The following is a 21,402-nucleotide window of genomic DNA, read 5'->3' as shown; positions in this document are numbered from 1 at the left end:
CTCGATCTACAAAGTACCTTCTGCAAACTTCAGACAGAATTCTGAAGGAGGGTTGCTTTCCTCTGCCAAAGCCTAGTGGCTTCCAGGCAGATCAAAGCAGCCATCACACTGGCCTTGAGGTGCTGTGAACACGACTAATCAAAGCTGTGGACAAGATAAAACTATCTCCATGCAGTATGGCTGACTAGCAAAGATACCATGGCACATGCTCAAAACAGCGTATTAGAGCTTGAATGACTAAAAATATGCTTTGGTTCCAGCTCACCATCAAAGGAAGATAGCTCACTGATGAAAAACAAAATGTTTAATCTTTGTGGGCCTCTTTTCTGGGAAAGGTTTGATTTTGATTGCTGCAGGCACTGCTCCCTTAGTGACTGAGGAGCCGGAGAGTGTGGAAACAGCCCTGTTCCCAAAGGTGCTCCTTGGGGATTGCAGCAATTACACTGGAGACTCAGCAGAGTATTTGGGCCAAAGTGTTTTTGCCACTGTTTGTCTTCATTGCATGCAAGTGCCCCATCAGTAGGGATCAATGCTGCAGCTATAACCCCTCCCATGTCTCTTAGACACAGGGTACTGCTCTTTCTCCAGTGATTGTCACACAGAACTCTGGCAGGCCTGGCTCTGCCTAGCCCCAGAGATGATAATACTAAATTCAGTGGGGTGAATAAGGCCTTTTGCTCTTATTGAATGCTGTGCTTTTCATCCAAGCATTGCAGAAGCACTTTGCAAGACAGCAAGTATCTTTACTGCCATTTTAGAGAATAAACAAAGCATGCAACAAAGAATACTCTCCCAACCTCCCTGAGGGCTCAGTGGCAGGAGCTGAGGAGACAAAGATATACGCAGTCTTCTCTGACAAAACTTGTCTGACCGTGGTGGAAAAGCCTAAACAGGAAAGCAGCAGTTGTGAGCCCTTTTGCCAAACAGACCTCACAGATTTAACCTGGCGCCCACAGGATTTATTCTGCCTTGGACAGCTGGCTGCAGTTCTTCTGGGACCCTATGTCTGTATGGGCAGGTCTTTCTCTTTATATCTCTAAGCTTTATCTGGCTCAAAGTTGTACAGTAGAAGAGCAAAAGAAAAAGGAACCCCAGCAACAACCCATAACTTCTTTTTTTCTTGTTGGCTGGAAGACGGGAACTGACCAATCTATTTCTAAGCCTGGCATCTAGTCAGATCTTTATTTCCACCTTGGGTCCCTCCAGCTTGCCTCCCAGCCTGTGGACACAAACTGCCGAGGCATTTCCTGTTCAAGGTGGTTTTTAAGCGCTACAGCCAGCCAAGGCAGCCAGCGTGGGTTGCCTGTAGGTGGAGGGAAATTCTTCAGGCACTGCTCCCAGCACATGGAATAATGATTCCAAATTATACTGGGCTCATTTCCAAAGTGCTGTACCCGGTTCTGAGTGGGAATAGGACCTGATTGGACTCAACTTTGTCAGTGTAATTGAAACAGAAAATCCTTCCATACTCAGGCCTGGGTTTACAATGCATTATGAGGACTATCAGAGTGATTGGATTTTGTTTTCTTGGTCATCTTTTTTGTCCTATTGGAAAACTCCTGCTGCTATTCTTCAGCCTAGGTTAGCAAGACATTGGGTATCTTTTCTTTGTGTCCAGTGCTCCTTGAAAGAAAAAACCTTGAAAAGCTTAGGGAGGTTCTCCTGGCTCCTGACTATGAAGCAAAGAGCTAAAAGCATTCAGAAGCTTTTGGATAGTCAGATTTTTGTCTATCTTTATGTGATACACACAGGGCCAAGTCCTGCTCTCAAATATATGCAATCCTAATCTTCATCACCCAGTGGGGAAATACCTGCTTTAGCCAAGGTTATGTGGTCACAGTGATGGGCAGTCGCTAGCTCCATGTAAGACTCTCAGTGCTGCAGCTATCTGCCAAAGCCCAAGTCCTGGACAAATACCCTGTGCAAATCCCACCCAGACAAATAAAAAGGCTGGCTTCCAGAAGGCAGAGTATTTGCAAAACCCAAGGAAACACTGGCTTTCATTGTTCTACAAGTGCTTTGCTATGTCAAACATGTTACATGTAGGCGTAATCCCCTCCCAGCACGCTGGCTGCAGCATTAGTGGAAATACTAACAGTAGTGATATGTGCTTCCTACCAAGAAGTGGCACAAATGCCAATGCTTTTGACCTAAGGGCAGCTGAATGACATGATTTGCCCTGTTTTTCCCCCTGAATCTGGAGTGAAAGGCAGACAACAGAAGCATCTTTCCCAGTGATATTACCAACCTTGGTGGCATCTCAAGACAGAAAACCAATGGCGCTCCACCTGAAATCCTAGGCCACAATCACTATGTAAATGCTTTCAGTGGCATCCTATATCCCAGTACTGGATATTAATGTCTCCTTTTGGCTGCGGAGCTGGAGGATTATAAGCAAAAGACATGGAAACCAGAAACCGAGGGTCCTAGTCTGAGCTTTGTTACTGACTCCCTGCATAGCCATGAGCAAGTTGCAACACCTCAGTTTTCCCTTCCATGAAACAGAGAGCAACAAGCTTCATAATCCTCTCAAGAGTTCCTACCACAGGTTTGATATATCTCTGGAAGCAAATCCATCTTTCAGAGTGCTTTTCTATCCTAAAACCTTGCAGTGGCTCTGCTCTGAGAAGGTCACTTGGAGGGAACCAGAACATGCACAAGTGAAAACAGTACCTAATACTTCCCAGGCTAAGGGGCGGCTGGAACGTGCATCTGTTCCAACCACTGCAATGAGAATATCAGCATGTGGAAGGGCTGAAACACTGTTTGATATGGAAGGACAAAAATCATGTGTTAATGAGCTCATCCACAGTAAGAAGAGCTTTGGTTTGACGGTGCAGGGACCTATGAGCTGCAGAAGTCCACTGAACAAAGGAGGGAGTTTGGAATTTTCTCTTATCTTTTTGTTTTCCCACACAGCATAAAGAACTTAAGAGAGACAGAAGAATTCCTCCATTTATGTGTGGCCATGCAACTCTGAGTGTGCAAAGGATGTTTCAATGTTCTGGGTGTTCTTCTGGGCCCTGGACAATTTTCCTTCAAGTCCCTGCTTTGCCACAGGCTTCCTGTGGGAATTCAGAGCAATGGGGCATTAGCCTTTCTATGACTTGGTCTCCCCTAGAAGTAGATGGGAGATAAAGCCCTTCATCTATTGCACGGTAGTGACACAGAAACACACACCCCTAACACTGGAGGGAAGAGGCAAAAGACCAGACTGACAGATGTATATTGTGGCTGACTGGTTGCATTTTACAAATACCCTTTCAATCTTTGATCTAAGCCATTAAGAACTGGACAGTAAATTAGTTGACAGACTCTGCCCTACAACAACCTCACACACAAACCTGACTCATCACCCATGTCTAAAAGTTTGTTTCCAACAGTGAAAAGAGGAGAAGCCACCTGTTTGCCTCGAAAGGAATGCAGAAAAAGAAATTAGAAGAGGATTAAACAAATTGTTTGGCCTGGAAAAATAGAGGCAAGTGGACTAGAGGCTGCAGCTAGCCCATCTCAGAGTGCAGGATCAGGTCTTGGATACAGCATCAAGTGAAAACCTGCTGCTGCTGGAAATGGTGCAGGCAACCTCATGGTCATGTTATTGAGGGATATCAGCTGCCCTGTCCTGCCTCTGCTCCAGTCTGAGCTGGGCGCCTTCCTACCAGTATCTCTGCCATTCCTTTCTCCAGAGGCACTGTTCTCTTTCCCACTCCCTCCCAGAGTGTTGAGTGCTCCTAGCAGCTATGTTCAACCCAGTGCCAAGTCCTGTTCAGGAACTCTTCTGTCTATGTAAAAGTATACTCTGGTCCTTTCAGGTTGCACAGGGCCTGTAAGTGTCACATACTGTCACATCAAGCAAAAGTCATGAAACCAAGCCATGAAAGCAGAGAGAGATTGCAGCAAGAATGAAATCAACAGCCACGTCCCGGCAACGATAAACCTGTCATTTTACAGGTCATTTAGAGAAGGGTCGTTTAAACAGAAAACAGAGCTGAGTTTTGAATCAAAACATTTTTTCTTTTGTCTTTTTACCCAGAAAACTGTGAGCAGGTTTATCCTCAACCACTCTGATCCGCCGGGCACCTGCAGGGATCACAGCTGCTTCGATGTAACCTATGGCAACAGAAGAGCAGATGGATGAGAGCATGCCACAGGCAGCCAGAGGCATCAATCATTCAGTATCTCACCATGAAAAAATCAACTCCTGCCCAGGTTGGGGAACCGGGGGAAACACTTCAGATGAGATCCCTGTGTTGGCAGCCAAGTTTCACTGCTGTGACATGCATGGTTATGACTAACATTTCAGCCAGAGAAGAGGGAAGGAAATGCACGTGTGCTGCTTAATTGTGACTTAAGGCTTGTGCTTGGGCCTAATTAGATTTGCTCCCTTCGAATCACCCTGGCTCTCCGGCGGTACTGACAGGGATGCCTGAGGACTGTTCCTGAGCTGATGTGAAGTGTCACTGTCAGGAGCAACACTGCACATCACAGAAGAGACATCTGTGATTTGAAACGAAGCTTCCAATAGATGCTCCTGCTTTCCTCTCTAAAAAAAACCCTGCTTGAGGCTGTGATCAGTATCAGAAAGGACTCACTTCCACAAAACACTCTGATGATGCTAAAATTACACGGCAGGAATTAGTGGGACAACTAAAAAATTGTTTTCAGTTACACTTCAGCTTCATATGAAAATTCTGGAGGATATTATGGTAATGTTCTCCTTATATCAGGCTACTAAACAGAATTCCACAGCTCAGATTTAATGCAACAGCAGAGCTGAAAGCTTCTCAAGGGCTGACCACCAGCCACCTCTAAGCGCTGCCAGCAGATGCACATGCCAAATTAGACCATCTGAGTGTTTTTACAGCACCCCATTATCTTTTTATAGAATTCTCTTGGTTTTTATCTCTCTGAAATTCTCTTGGTCTTTTCATGCTTCCTTCAACAACCAGTAATAGGGCACAATTATACCACTTTGACTAATAGAATAACAGTAAGAATGATTAGGAGCTACAAGGAAATGTAGCCTGTTTTCCCCCACTGTGGAGCCATGTGGAGTTATGGAGTCGCTCCGTGGGGTGGAAGAGGTGCCTTTAAACTATAAAGCTGAGGAACATTAGGGCAGAGTTTTTCCATTGGCTTCATTGGACTCTGAATCAGGCCCCTATAAAAGACACTAATCTCATCACAACCATGACTTGATTCCTTCTAATTGGCCACCCAGTTTACTTTGCAGTGTATAACCTGGCACCCCTTTTAGGTTATTGCTCTCCCCTTTCTTTTGGATGTTAAGTAGCTTATCCTGTACCTTCCCTCATCCCTTTTTTTGCTTTAAAGGGCTGTGTGAAACTGCTCCGTATCAGCTCTGCCTTTATGGAAATCTAGAGTCCAGAGCAATGGGTTGGAGAAGTGCTGCCATAAGGAACAGCAACCCCTCTAGCACTCAGCAATGTCTGGGGAGCTGTTTTAGGGGGAAGTGCAGCTGAATGGTCGCACTTCTGCTACACTGATATGGGGGGCCCCAAAGGTGGATGCTGACAGCCTCGTGCATCTCAGGAGTAAGCGATTCTGTTACCAGTACGACATGGACTGAGACAGAAGGGGATTTTGGGACTTAGACTGTGGATTCATTTCTACCCATGTGAACCAGCAGAGTGCCCAGCCCCTTTGTTGTGCTATGAATATGGCTTGAGCGAGCTCTTGGGTTTCATGAGGTGCATTGGGTGGACAGCTGATCCAAGCTAGACGCTCCCTCTTTCCCTGATCATTGTATCTGAATGACACTTCCCATTCGACCCTTCAGCTCAGTTCTCTGTGCACTTGTTCCTCCTTACTTACTTCTCCCTTACTCAGGGTATCTCAGAAACAGTCAGTCATCCCTTGCAGGAAAACAGAAAGAGGGAGAGCAGAGCTGCAAACCATGTCTGTGTACGGAAGCCAGAGCAGTGGCTCTCCCATCCACTATTGCAGCATGGGTTTTACTGGGAAAACCCATTACTTCCAGGGTCAATTTTTTTAAGGCAATACTGAAATCTGTTATGAAATCAAAGCAAACAGATGTTGGATTTTATTCTAGACATTGCCAGGAGTTGTTTTTTCATCAGCTGAGATACCAAATTACAGTCAAAACAGAGTGTTTCAGAAATCAAACATCCTCACTGCACCCCATGCATCTGCATATAAACCCGACCGACAATTACCGCCAGACATGAGCACACAGCAAAGGTGTGATTAATGACAGTCCGTCATGGGGAAATAGACCCTATGACACACCTGAACACCCCTGTTAGGAAGCCAGTTTGGAACATGCCCAAGTTTCAGGTAATTTAATGTACCTACTGGGAGACTGTTTACTTATTTATCTTTTGAATCACATGCCAGATACAAATGCCCAGAGCTAAATCATGCAGGGGTTGGATGAAAAGTTGCACTGAATTTAGTGGAAAGCCAGTCACTAATGTCAGTGAACTCTGGATCCGTCCCCTGACCTAGCAGCAGCCAGGAGTGTGTCACACTGCTTCAGAGGTGAGTGAGCTGCGGGGCCATGCTTGAGGTTCAGCTAGTGCCATAAATACGCTCTCATTTCATCACTGTGCCATGAGAGAAACACCACGTGGAAAAGTTGACTTTTATGTTACTTTTTACAATGGTAAATAGTGGAGTGTAAGCTATTAATAATGTATTAGTTCTAGAGACTGTTTAGCTTGGTCTTATACCAGATTTTTCTCCTCATGTAATTTCTAATCCTGATTGATGGCTTTGGGGGGGTTATATTCACAGCTCCTGAATAAGAAGAAACACTGTGCTACTCATTGAGGTCGTGCGGCACAGTCCCGACTGCTGACCTTCACTCTCCTGTTAGTGAACTGCGAACCACTTTGCCATTGTATGGATCTGACCTGTCCTTTCAGAGGTGAAGCAGAGTTCTTGGGCATGTCCCACCAGGAGTGTCTTGACACTCTCATTCATTATTTCCAGCAATAATGTGTGAGTTACTCGTCAAATCCTATTGCAAACAGACTAGATAACATCCATGCAAATTTGCCACAGGTACAAACTCGGATCACAACCACCACTCCAGTCTGGTCCTTAATGCTAATGTGAGGCTTCTGGTCACAGAATATTCCTGATCTTTGAGATAACTGCACCAGAAAACACCTCCATTGTTTTCCAGGCACATTTTATTAAGCAAACTGTAACAGCAGATTGCCAGAAAGATTATCAAGTGTCAGCTAGTAAGACCAAAAAAAGTCTCAGAGTTGGCCCTGAGTCAAGGGCTCTCAAAGATCTGTTAGGTCTTAGGATAATTGTCTGCAATGCAGGGGTTTGCAAGGTTGGGCTTAAAGTTCTGCTTTAAATGAGGAACTGGTTAAAGACTGATGAGATTTGGCAACTATCAGGCAGTATTTCTAGTAATTTCACCCATAAATCAGCCTGTTAAGATGAAGCTTTGAAAGTACAACAGGAGAACTTCATTATTTGATAATTTATAGTGCTGTACGTAGTATACTCCACCTTGGGAACAGTTACTTTGGCACGCACCAATCTTTCTGGATAATTTGCATTACATCAGTGTCTCAGGAATGTAAGACTGTGATTGAAGCAAATCCTAGATACAAATTATATGGTGTAACGCGTATTAGGAGAGACACCAGAACAAAGAGGTGGCTTTGTCATCAAGGAGATTAATATGTGAACAGTGGCTACTGTATCTTCATTTAAATGCTGGAGAGATTTGCAAGAGGAAAGCAGCTCACACAGGAAAATCCATTGTTAGCCATTATTATTATTCCCAGAAAGAACAGAAAGTTTAGCGTGAACTTCAGAATGTCACTGATCTGCTACAAAACTGTTCTCCTGGTTCACACTGCAACGAGAGGTGGACTCCGAGGTAAAGGAAAGATTATCCCATGGCTGAAAGTACTGATCTCTGGGCACTGTACCTTCATAACTTAACCCTGTGCACACACGAGAATCAGGTGTGAGAAAGTCAACAGTGCTCATCCCATTATCAAACTTCCCAAAAGTGCTTTGAACAAAGATCTCAAGGGAGAAGCCAAGGAAATCAGACTGCCCTGCCTACCTGCTGGTCATGGCCAGCGCAGCTTCCTCAATGTTTTAGGGATACAAACCAGCTGGGCGTCTCAGTTTCCATGGACCTTCCCACCTTGCACCTTTTGCTGAGTGCTAGTTGTTGCAGTGGAGTGGAAATATGTCCAGTGGTAACTACATGTCCATTTTCTAAATAGTTGTGATGATTCTCACTTGCTATTAGCTTGAGAGTAATTCCTCCATCAGTCCACTTCCAGCCATGGGATAGCTCATTGGAAGAAAATCATTTCACTGGGGAGCCATGGATAGATTTCAAAGCCGCCTACTATTGCTGTGAAGTTGGTTGCTGGAATTTCTAACTTGCACATTCTGCTTAAACCCTTGTAAGACATCCCAGACTTAGCCCCAGGCCTCTATTTTCTCATTTAGACGTACACCCTAGTGACAAAAAAAGAGTTGCTAAAGATGCTCCTAGCCAGCACTACAGCACCACTGTTCAAACATCCTTTCTTTCTTTTAAATATGTGCTGGACAAGTAATGTACACAATAAAAAGCCTGCTTTTTCACCATCTTAAAAGGAAAAATTGCTATCAAAGATACACTCTTCATTTTCCAAAATGATAGTTACAACAACTGGCATATCTCACCTTATTCTGTTCTGTCATTAAAAAAATCCAAATATCTGTGGCCCTTGTTTTGGATCACAAGCAAAGGGCAGCAATGAAAATCTTGACACAGCTGAGAAAAATCGAGAGAGACAGATGCAGGTCTCATTCTCAATGCAGGTCTCTGAGCATTAGAGGCCAGCCTTGGAGTCCGGACAGAAGTCGTCAGTGATAAATCAGCTACCCAACAGATACGAGCCAAAGAGCTGTCCTTTATTTCTAGGCCCCCTGTACAGTGGCAGGGAGACAAAGATGGACGTCAGAACAAGTCTGTGTTTGTTTTTGAAAAATTATTTTGTAGAAATAGGTACAGGGCACGCTGCCAGTCAAAAGTAAACCTCAGTCTAAACAGTGCATTCAGTTGGCCTACTGAAAACAGCCAGCTGCACACAAGTGTATGTGATGTTTAGTATCACAATAAAGGCTTTTGACCTCCTCCCTGAAACAGAAGTAGAGTTCATTTACAGCTGGGTCATCCTGGATAACAGGTGGCAGGATCTGGACTGCTGGATCTCCTATGAGGCACTTCGAACAGTCCACCATCGAGCCCCACCAGGGTGGCAGAACCTCATCTGTGACATTAAGGTTGGAAAAAAAAAAAAAAAAAAAGAAATAGGCCCGGTTCTTTTTACTTGGTTAATGAAAATCTGTCTTTCTTTCATGCGGATAGGTTTCTAAAAGGAAAGCATCTGTGCTTGATACCTTTGACAAACCAAGCTAAATAGTAAAACGACTTGAAGTTTATCCATGGCTTTGGATACCAATCTTCCCATCTAATCCAACCAAAAGAAGACAAAGAACCAACACCAAAGGATGTCACCAACAGCCACTGACACTGCAAAAAGCATTCAAGTATCTTACACGAGAAACACTTGGGAATAGCCTTTGCCTTTGCCATCACACATGTCGAAACCTTCTTACAATGACTATTGGTTACTAAGAAACAGAAAGGAGTTGGCATGGATTTAGTTCAGTTAATAGGGCTTGACAACATAATTTGCAATCACAGGACATATAGGGACCGATCTCGCAGTCAGCGGAGTCCCACGTGCCGAGCCGCTGAGGATCTGGCCCAAAGGTTGCAGCTGCAATTCCCAAAACAGATACCACTCCAAAACAATCAATGTCTTGATATTTGAAGACTATTCCCTTCTGAAATAATACATCAGCATACTTGACTTAGTGTGTTGGCCTTGACTTGGGTCGCAGCAAGTTTGTGGGGATTTGCTGCTGACCCGTGCAATCGTTTACATATCCAAACTCTGAATCTGTTACTGCAGTCGTATTGTGTATTCTCCTTTGCCCCAGCTCTCGCCAGATTTTTGTACTTATGTGCTAAAATGTCAATTTAAAGAAAAAAGGCCAATTTTCTTCTTGAGTAACCTCATGTTCACTTGTGATACCTTAGACCCAACCCTGGAGCTTTGCCTACTGCATGAGAGTCACTACGTTAACCTGAGGACGTGATTCTGCGAAAGAGCAGTCTATGAATAGAAATTGAAGGGAGTAACTCATAACCCATAAAATGTTTGCAGAATCGGGCCTGGAAATGGTAAGTGAGACCAACGAGTCTGTTTTTAGTGTCTAACATAAAAGAAACCCAAAGGCAGGAAAACATGAGCAGTGAACAATGAAAAGACTAAATGTTCTTTTCATTTTAGTAGGCTAGGATGCTCAGTAAAAGAGCATAATTTAAAAAAAATAAAAATCAAAGATGATTTTGCTTGGCATATCACAGATTGCACTTTTTAAAAAGTATTCCCAAATAAAATTTAATTCCCTTTAAAATTAATAAATCAAAACATCTAGTAAATGATTATGAGATTATAATTGTAAAAACAATTGTCTTACAGATTAGGTGAGATAGGTAGAGGTGGAAACATTGCATTGACAAAGCAACATTTTGACAGGTTTCTGCTTCTGAGATGATCAGCAAAGAATAAGGATCAATAAATGCTTGAATGCTGACCACAATTCAGTCAGGCATCTCTTCTTATTAGGCTACAGGGCGCTGGGAGTGAAAGCCTCCGTAGTGTCCTGGCAGCCAGACAACCAGTTACGGCTGACACTGTTCTGTTCCTACAGCCTTACCACCCTCAAGCAGTCTGAGTAGTTGGAAACAGGTGCAACCTCCTGACAGTGATCCAGAAATTTCTTATTTATCTGCACAAGATGTTTCATAGTCTCATCGGAAAAGATAAAAGATAGTTACACCTCAGAAGCAATTAAGAAGTTCATGAACAGCTATAAAATCTGCTACAGAAATGGAGAATAGTTTTTTTTCAAGGAAACGAGACTTTCCCACCATTTGCATCAAATGCAAATGCCTTGACATAAGTAGGTGGAAAATAACTGGGACAAAAGAGACAAAGGCAATAATGCAGGAAATCATTCAACAGGTTGGCCTAGCAATGCAAGAGCACAAATGTGCTCCAGAAAGATGTGGTGGAGGTGGGAAATCCTACCTGCATCTCAGAGGAGGTGACAGATCACAGCCGGCTCCACAGATAAGAAGGAAGAGGGTGCAGAGGAAGAGGTCAATGAACAAAATCAGAGGCTCAGACTCCACTGCTGAGAGCTTGATTCATGGAAGCAGCTAAGCACTGATGCTGCTTTGGTAACTAAACAGAATTGAAGCGTGTGCTTAAAGGGAATCTTTATGTGCTTTGCTAACTCCATCCTGGAGTAGCACGTGTTGAATGTATTTCTCCTTACAGAAATGGCAATGCTGTATTCCCTGAATGTGAATATTTTTTTCTGGACAATTCCTTCCTCTTGGAGCAGCTTGCAAATCCTGAATCTGGATTTCCCTCCCTTTGACTCATTAGGATGTGTGATAACAGGTTTCTCAGAAGCACAATACAGAAAGTCTGGAACAAGGACTAATTCAAACCCCAAGCTGTACTCACATTAATGTTTAACAAGAGAGGGGAAAGTCTCAAGTCCGACTGGAAACTCTTGTATCCTATACTGGATACTATTGCTGGCAGGGAATCAGTAAAAATATGCAGAGGGGAGCGCTCTTTCATTTAGCTGAGATATCCTGATTATAACATGAATCATATGCAACATGCAACATGCATCATTCTGAGCTCTCAAAGAGCTCAAAGATGGTGCTGAAATCAGACTTCCCTCCCACTGGAAATGATACTGTGATCTTGTCACTGATTTAAAATCAACAGTACCGGTAGCATTCAAAATGAGAAACACAACCTCATTCTGAATTTCAGACAGAGGCAATGGCTGGTATGTGGGCAACTGAATAAGAAGCAGACAGAGTATCACGTTCGAATTGAGTTGGGTTTTGTTTCGTGTTTCTTACATGCTTACTAGAGCAGATGAGTCCAGTGCTATCCAAGAAGAAGAGCTAGTGCTACCACTCTTTAACTCTCCTCAAGCAGTTAAGAGAACCTCCACTCCACTAAAATGCTGCTGAGGGTTACTCACCCATCCCCTTGGTGTGGTTGAAGTCGCCTTTCACCACTTTACAGGTTTTGCCATCACCACTGCAGATTCCACAGCGATCCTCTTTGGCAGCTGAGCCAATGATTCCATCGCAGCCAATTTTCTAATGACAACAACCAGAGGTCCCCATTATTTTGTTTGCAAGGTTAAAGTATCTCTAAACATTGAGGTCAGGCCTAAGACATCTGACTGCAAACCTGAACGGGAAGAGAACACTGTCAATCAGGGGAGCACTTATCTGGAACAGTGTTGAGTGGGTCATTCGGCAACCCCCTCCTCTAACACTAAGAGCACGAACTTTGATTCAGAAGATTTAACTGAAGAAAGTTTCACAAACTCTAGTTCTTCCAGATGTCATCATAGCTTTAATACTAACCCACTCTAACTTCCTTCAAACACAACAGAATAAAACAACGTATACAGTTTGTATAGCAATTTCCACCTGAGGAGCTCAAAGGCGCCCCAGAGAAAGGGATCACTACTGTGATACTTAGATTAGAGAAGACAAAAATGTGACTTCCTTAAATGAAAATTAACCCAACTGATCAGAATCCTGGTCATAGCCCTTCACTACACAAAAATTCAGATTGCTGTTACAAGTTCCAGTGCTGCTCACTGAACGAGCTCTGCTTCGGATCGGGATCTTAACTGGGAGTGTAATATTCAGTTCTGATTACACTTTTGCAATACCTGAAAAAGACCTCATCAATCAAATAGCTCAATATACCCGCAATGCAAAAGTACTTCAGTGGAAGCAGGTCACGTTCATATTTGGCCAATCTTTACCATAAGACTGTTTACACAATTATGGAATTTTCCACATGCTTGCACTGCATTAAGCTTAGACATTCAATTGTTAAAAAAACCCACCAAACCAACAAACCCTAACAATCTCACCTGAAGCTTCTTTTAAAACAGCATTTTCATAATTTTCTATACCTACCTAAACTTTTTCCAATAAAAATCTGCAGCTTTGCTTCCACAGACAGGTATTACTAGAACAGTCACAGTAGTCTCCCTGTAGCTATAGAGATTGTCCTTATTCACACATTATGATGGTGACCATAGCACATTTGCATATCTTGAGATCGATAAGACTTACTGCCATTAGTCTATGAAAATTGGTTTCTGCCCATGTAAGACCCTCAAAATAATCAGCAACTCACTCTTAAAACATAAATTTCTACTGAAATAAGAGTTGTCATTAAGCAAGTTATTAGCAGAGATTCTACTATTAAAAATAAGTTGAAGATTTATTCTCTGTAGATAAACAGTTTCTTGGCACATGAGTTAGCAGGACTGTCACTAATAATACTTATTTGAATAAGGCTGTTGGGTTTCTCCCTTTCTTGCCTTCTTATAATAAGGCCAGAGGAGAGTTGGAGAGATATCTTAGGGAACAATCAAAACAACAAACATTTTGAAAAATAGGGTAAGCAGGGAAATATTAAGAGAACTTGAGCTGTTTATCTGAGACTGTCTGCGTGTAAGCAATGTGATTTGGACCTGAACTCAAATGTTCCCCATGATTTAGAAGACACTGGCCACTGCCTAAGTCCAGATGCATTACAGGGATCAAAGCCTGCCAGCATTCAGACGTGTTCTGATGCAGTGTTTGTCTGGGTAAATCATTACAGACAGACACATGCTGAGACAGGATGATCATCCTAAACGTATACAAGGGAAATATTGCTCATTAACTAGACCAGCATGTAAGTTGGTGGACGAGAATGACAGGAAAAAACCTGTATAAATGGGAGTTGAAGGAAGGTAGGAAGACGACCATGGAGTTTCTGGCAGTTGCAATTCTCAAGTCTAAACTTCACACCCGTGTCCAACAAATAATTTTGGGATATTGAATGTGATTCTGCCCCCAAAACAGAAGGATGTCCCAGCAGTTCTCCTTCCAGGAAAATAAATACGATTTATTAATGGGGTTGCTGAAAGGCAGCTGGAAATATATGCCTGCCTGCCACCCTGCTGAGATACTGGAAAGGCTGCATTTAATTTAAGACTCTAGCGCTATCTTTTATTGTACTGCATTGTTATTAGCACTATGTGAGCACACGAATGAATAAAGGGAATATAATGAGTGTTGAACCACACTTATTCCCAGTGCTACATGAGGAGTCTGTAGGACTGTAACGGAGGCAGGCAAAGAATGGGGAGTTAGCAATCACATGCTTTGCATTTATGCTGTAGTTTCCCAGATAATGTAAACCAGTGTGAGCCAGTAAAGACTCCGAAAGAATAAGTCCCCTCTCTTCTCACACTGGGGATCGAGACAAGCCATTTTCTCCCACATTAACTAGGTCACTGACACACTTTGACTTGAGAGACCCTCTCTGAAGGCATGGAAAGACCACCCACTGAATCCACAAATGTACCTCCCAAAATTTTTGCTGCTTTTTACCTTTCATCTTCACCCTAATTCCCTGTGAGTGGAGGAACTGGGAGTGGCCCTTGCAGCCTTCGCTTCAATGTCACCATCCCTCCCATCCACAGGGCAGACCTTCCCATTAAACCAGGGCTTGAGGATTAAAGTCCCCATCAAGTCTGGGCCAGGAAATGGCTTCTTACAAGGGAAGATCTTTCAGAGAATAAAACAGTTTTCTTTCTTGGCTTCAAGATGAAAATTGGTGTGTTCTTGATACTTTATGGGGGAAAAATACCTTGGAAGCACTTTACTCTTGTCTACATAAACATTAGAGCCCATTTCCCCCTCCCCAAGCCTTCCAATCATTTCCAAAGTAAAAACATATTTGATAACAGTACATAATGAAACAGCTTTTGTTAAGATTTGATGATGGATTCCAAAAGCTGCACAGTTGTTTAGAAACACATTACAGTGACCACCTTGGTCACGCAGACCCTTTGAAAACTCCCGACATTGAAAATAGTGCCACTCTTCAAATGAGTGCAAAGGGGAAGAGACAGGGCTGGAAGGGCAAGGAAGGAAAACACAGTGAGCATCACCCTTCCTGGGAAGAAAGTATCTGCCAGCAGTCCTTGGACCGTTAATTGAGAGATATGTCCAGCTGTCTCCAAGATGAGAAAGCCCCTGAGATTCCAGCACTGGGGCCCAGAGGCTTATGCCTGAGCCCCACCAGACCAGGGGGAAGATCTGTCGAGTATGTACATTGTAACCTTCTCACTGGCGTTATACTGTATGCTATATGTGCTATCCTGGCAGTCGTTAAAACAGATAGAGCTGCCCTCAGTCTCCAGAAAGCTTTCAAAAAAGTGAGGTCTTAATTAACTGTATGCAAAGAGAAAATTCCAAGTTTCATTGCTCAAAAGTCAAGTTTTCAAAGTGCAGAAACAATCCCTTAAAACCCAAATAGTTCAAGAGAGTTATATGATCTTCACCTGTTTTGTTCTGCTTCCTGTACAGTCCAGCATACTGACCAAGGAAAGGTGATTTTTTTTTTTTTAATTAAGAAGCAGAAAGGGACAAAGGTGAAGATTTACATTCTGAGGAAAGAAAGACCTTGCAAATAACATCCTGTGTGTTTTCTGACCCAAGAGTTGTCATGCAGCTGAGCAGACTGAGTCCATGGACAAGTCCATCCAGCAATAGCTGGATCCGTTCAGTTCCGTCAGTCCTGAACTGATAGGTGAGAAGGGAAGCAGTCTTGTATTCTTACCAAGATGACCCATTAAGGAGTGAGCAGGGCACTTGGAGCTCGTCTGCATTCAGAAGGAAGAATAAAAAGTAAAAAGCCAGCCTGGTGTAAACACCATCTGCTTAGTAGTCTGTGGGAGTATTCACCATTGTCAGCCCTGTTCTTGGACTCTTGGAGCTTCCCTGTACCATCCAACACGCATTTGGACAGTGATATCATAACTCTGCCACGGGACTGATGTTGACACCACCCAGGAGTTCTACCTCCTGCCTGTACTAGCTGTTGAAAGCCTGCAGTGCTGCAGTACTGCTATGAACAGCACCAACTGGCCAAAGAGGAAGCAGATTTTAACCAAAGCCAGTCCCTTGCCCATATTAAAACATGGGAGTGCTGACAAGAGACTTCAAGACAGTCTTTTGGGGCTTCAAGTCCTCAGCATGCACAGTCACAACTATATCCACCGGTTTCTTAATGATCTTCAACCCAGGCAGCCTCCTACTCTGACACCATGTTTCTGAACTATCCATTGACCTCTAAGTTGGCAGGTAACTACACGTTTGCAGAGCCAAAGGCCTGAAATTCATTCTCTCTGAGCTGCTATCTCAGTCCACTCTTCCTTTCCCTCCCCTCCCCCTTCTTCTCATTTTTATAATTAAACATCTGAATATACTGCTTATTGGGTGGTATTTCCAGCTTCAGTCACTGCTGGCTCCAGCATAGGAAAACCCCTCTTCTCTTCTGAATACACATCATTTGGATTCTTCTGTGTGAACTATTTTCTGTATTGCTCAGACATTTTTAAACAATATTTTTATTTGCATTTTCAATGGCTGCGCAAGAGCTCAATTGATACAGCCTGCGTGAGTAAGTTTTGCTGCATAAACACAATTATTTTTGTTATATACAACCACCCTGTGTAAGAAATGACATTGTAAGCTCACAAAACTGTAATGTTTCCCATATGCTGAACTAACTAGCTGTCTCAATGGATCAAATATAAATATTGATGCAACATGTGCCATTTTACCAATTAATCATGTACAGAGCACGCTGGTTATGACAGATTCATCTACACTGCCAATTTTTTGTCCAGAATATCCAGTGTCCATTGATACCTCCAGGGATGGACCACATGAAACAGGAATGTACATATGTGAGCAACTGACATTCAGATCTGAGGGTAAGAGAATTCTTGGTTTTTTGTTTTAAACACGACTGCCCTTGTGGAGGATTATGGGTCAGGATTTGTGCAGGAGGGTGAGCCTACATCCCTAATCACAGCAGTTCATCTGTTCCACAACAAATTTTGTGTGATGGATGGGAGTCCACGTAGAAGGTAGTTCAGCAAATACCCTCCTGTGATTTCCCGAGCCTTGAGATTTTATCTGTGTTGGAGCAGCTCTGCTGGAACAGGAGACACGCACTGCCTATTTTAAATTAGCATTATCTTATCTGCATGAGGTACGCAATTGCACTTGTGCATTGACTTTGTGTTTAAATCCCTTAGCAGTTCCTGGGGGTGCTAGATACACTTATTCTGGAAAACCACTTTTTCACTTCTAGAGCTTGAAGGTTATGTGGCAAAACCCCTGTGTTCTGGAGGCAGCATAGGCTATATGAGCGAACATGCAAATAATACAAAGCCTTTTCCCATCCCAGGAACTCTTGCTTCTGTTCTTTGGTCGCTTTCTGTAGCTACCCCTTTCTGAATCTTCCAAACCTGCTTCATCTGAACTGACACCTCTGAGCTGGTTCCACCCTGCCTCTGCCCTGGTTTGTAGAAATGCCAACTGGCTGCAGATACCGGAGGATTTTGTATCAAGTCCCTATTCTTTGAAAGATGCATCTGTCTTCTCAGTTCTGGATTTGAAAATAATATACATTTACCAGTATACGATATATCTGTAGCCTCCCTTCCAATTGATTCTTGGCTGCTCAAGCCACAAGCAACATCTAAAGCCTCCAAGGTAGATAACAATTAATTGTCTATTATATGCTGTCTGTGCGTTTACATAAAAGAAAAATAGGGGGAAATGTTGGGTTTTTTTTCATATCCCACTGTAAAGTACGCTTAAAAAGTAGTAAGATATCAACAGTCTTGGTTTTTGTTGCTATGCCTTACTCTCCAAAAGCCCTGATACTCTTTTTAGGCCTCAGATTACATTGCTACAGACCCAAAAATTGAGAAAAAGACAATTATACATCAGGTTTCTGTAGTTCAAACAATCCTTCTGGATTTTGTGCACATACACTAAATAATTTATCAAAGTACAGTGTTAAGCCAAGTTGTTGTATGGAGACAAGCTACCCAGCCTGGAACATCTTGTACCATGGTTTGTAATGAAGGAATATGAATAATACACAGAAAATACTCAAGTAAGAAGGCAAAGCCACAACTTGCATCAATCAAATACAAAAAGTGGGTACTGAGTATGTAGAAAACTGTTTCCAGCAACAGGTCCAGTAGACAACTGCAATTTATCTTCTGTGACCTGTGGCCCTCTCCTGACAGTGCCTATCCAATCTGCAAAAACTATTTCTGAAAATGTGTCCATTTTCAAATTTGTGCTTGCCTTTCATACTGTATGACAGTGGCCTTTGGAAGAAAGTCGCTCTATAATATTTCTGTTGTGCCAGGACAGCCTAGTGTGTGGCTTGTCATCATTGAATATACTGTGGATTCACCAGCAAGTTAAAAGTAGACACAACGTGACAAAACATTCATGAGAAAACTGTAGAGCGAAAACATCTTCACCTCTTAAATTGTTAAATCACAGCAAAGACTGCGCTTGATCTCTAGCCCGGTCCCACTATACAGGAGGTCTCTCTTTCCAGAGAGACCTTAGATTACACCCCGAAGTACAATCTGTAGTCCCCACTGGAAAGTTCTCATGCTATCATGAGTCTCAGACTAATCCACCTTTGAGAAAAACCAGCACAAAGTCGTGTGCGTCATAACCACCAGCTGAGCAGCTTGTCTGTTCCCCACACCACTGCTGTGTGACATCTGACACCTTTTTTAGCTCTGCTTCTGCCAGCAGTTTTCTATTAACATCAGCAGCACAAAGAGAGTGAAGAACTGCAAGAGGTTAGAAAGCGCACTGCTTCCACAGATGTTGACTCAGGAAACATATAGCGAACAGTCTTGAGGAAGAATAAATCCCTCAGGGAATATTCTATCTGAAAGCCACTTGTCATTTGAAGAGAAATATGAGAAAATAAAAGGAATCTGAGCTGCTGGTTGCACTGTCCTTCTCCATCTTCACCATGACTGCAATAACCACGCTAGAGAAAGCAAACTGTGGAAGCAGGCAAGAGAGAGGCTGCAAAGCCTAGATGAGCACTCACACTCCTCCTCAGGTGCATTAGGCTGCTCTTATTCTCCAGCCTGCTACAGATTTTCTGTCTCTGAAAAATCTCAGGAGAAAAGAAATTGTCCTTGCTAGAAGACTACATGCATTTCAAGAAGAAAAAAACTAAGACCTATATACACATTGAACAAGGACTATAGTTTGCTCAGAAGATGGTATGGATAAGTGCATTTCTCGTAACTCTACAGTTTTTCTTCTAAAGACCCAACTTTATAACACTTGCTTCAATTTTTGGGACCAACCCCTGAAGCTCTTATATAGCTTTTATTTTGTCATCATTCTGGCAAACTTCTATCACTATCAAGAAGGAAATGTTCAGCCTCAAAAATAACTCTAATAAACAAGGACAGGACAAAATTGAATGAAGACCTTATGATTTGTCTCGAAGACAAGGAGCAAGATTATAAAAGGTCTAGGTTACTTAGGAACCCCTACGCTAAATTTAGGGCTGACTTTGCTTTCTGGTGCGTCTATGCACGACCAAAGTATTAACCAAGTTTACTCACTCCAGCTGCCTTCAGGTGTAAGTGATAAATACAGGGATGCCGCTGCTTATGATGATTTTGCTTCAGGGACAGCGAGGCTGACACCAAAAGGCTTCATTCACACTGTTTAGATTGGAGCTCAGCTCATGGCTTTAAAATGAAACTGTAATAAGTTCACAAAGTACAACTGAAAGAAAACTCTCCCCCCTTAGTGCCCAAATACAGTTAGGGTATTTTGAGGCTTCAAAGAATCCATCCCTGCTTCCCTTCTCACAACCCCCCTCTCCTTGCAAGAACAGTTTTTTCTTTGCCATGATCATCGACACTCATTCATCATCCAACAACGATGCATAAGTTTCATTTAGGAGTTCTACCACTGAAGGGAAAAGAGCTATTACATTTCCTGGACTAGATGTTCGCAGGCAATGGTTACTGCTAATTTGTCTGTTACACAGGCAATGTGTCATTCCTGCCTTTGAGAGCCTTTAACTAGGATTACACAAGAAAATAAATAACAGTAATACCACCCTCTGATTTCAGCACTTATTGTCTTCTCCAGGCCCCCTCCAATGCCTGTTGCCAGGCTTTGTCTACACTGGGTAAAGAAATAAGGAGAAGAGTAATTAAATAAATATGCCAATTAAACTGGTTTAATAGGCAGCTAGCTAGACAAGTATCTGTGGCAAATGGGGTACATAGTCACATATGGCAATTCTCAGTGCTGAACTGCATATAAGGCAGAAGAGTATTATAAATGAGTTCACAAGACTTTCAAATCTGCTCAGCTTGAATTGATCATTTTGCATTTTCTCTCAGCCAGATGCAAATGGACTGAATGTTCTGCAGCTGTCATCACCTCTCTGCACAGTTAAAGGCAGTTGCCCCCGACTTAGAGTGCAATTTGCTTTTCATGATGTACCTCCAAAGCTCTGTGCTCATAAAGGTTTTCATTTGGAGGGGAGCTGGCTACTGCTCCTCTCTGGAAGAAGAAAACGTACATTGCCATAATGTCTGATTTACCATTTGTGGCTGATACAAATGTTTGGAGCAGTAAAGCCAGCCAGCCCCGTGTAATGGTCAATGGCACACAGTTGGAGGTGCACAGCTGGCCTTACTATAAAAGGTTATTAATGGATTTTTTAGTTTTTTCAGATACAGCTGAAAACAGGGGGAAATTAAGTAACTCGGGATGTACCATGAACCTGGCTCTATGCAAAGCACTTTGTATTAAAGAGTGTATAAAGAATCCAACTTGCGCTGGCTCCCCAGCAACTTGCCGTTCAGATTCTTCATCTGAGTAAATTAGGAGGACTGAATTAAACATGCCTCTTCTGCAGCATTTGGCAGGAGACAGTGGGAAGTGTCTCCCGCAGAAGTGCAAAATTCAATCCAATCAAAGATTTTTCACTTATCTTGTTGCATTGCTATTAGTAAAGCTCCATTATGCCCCCAAAGCTTCTCTTACACTCAGGTGAATATCGTGTTCATCTATCTCCCTGCCTGGAAGGCTCAAAGCAATAAAAATCGGTAGCGCTTAATCACTGCTCACAGATAATAATGCCCGATTTGGTGTGCCTTGTGCCCCCAGATCAAACCAGCATTATCTCCAGTGAGGTCAGTGGAAATAAAGGGTGATGCTAGAAAGCTCTTCTGGTGGATACAATAGGCCGGTTAATACTGAAAAGAGGAACTCCTGGCATAGGATACAAATCTAGATGAGGATAAACTTAGTGGGAGAAC

General features: G+C 42.8%; 1 protein-coding gene across 2 annotated transcripts in view; it reads right to left on the bottom strand.

Moving 5' to 3' along the window:
* ADAMTS17 (ADAM metallopeptidase with thrombospondin type 1 motif 17) overlaps nt 1-21,402 on the bottom strand; it is a 195,700-nt gene that overhangs the window by 51,773 nt on the left and 122,525 nt on the right. Inside the window, exons 15-17 of one of the 2 annotated variants that reach the window (XM_064456130.1) lie at nt 12,163-12,283; nt 9,577-9,651; nt 4,030-4,110 (exon numbers count right to left, since the gene is read on the bottom strand). In XM_064456130.1, the coding sequence (XP_064312200.1) occupies nt 4,030-4,110; nt 9,577-9,651; nt 12,163-12,283 (277 nt within the window). The remainder of the gene's footprint in view (nt 1-4,029; nt 4,111-9,576; nt 9,652-12,162; nt 12,284-21,402) is intronic. The other variant, XM_064456129.1, reaches the window with a different exon arrangement.

The sequence above is a fragment of the Phalacrocorax carbo genome, chromosome 7 (assembly GCF_963921805.1).
Source record: "Phalacrocorax carbo chromosome 7, bPhaCar2.1, whole genome shotgun sequence".
Classification (NCBI taxonomy): domain Eukaryota; kingdom Metazoa; phylum Chordata; class Aves; order Suliformes; family Phalacrocoracidae; genus Phalacrocorax; species Phalacrocorax carbo.
The sequence above is the reverse complement of the archived record's forward strand: the minus strand, read 5'-3'. Positions and strand labels throughout refer to the sequence as shown.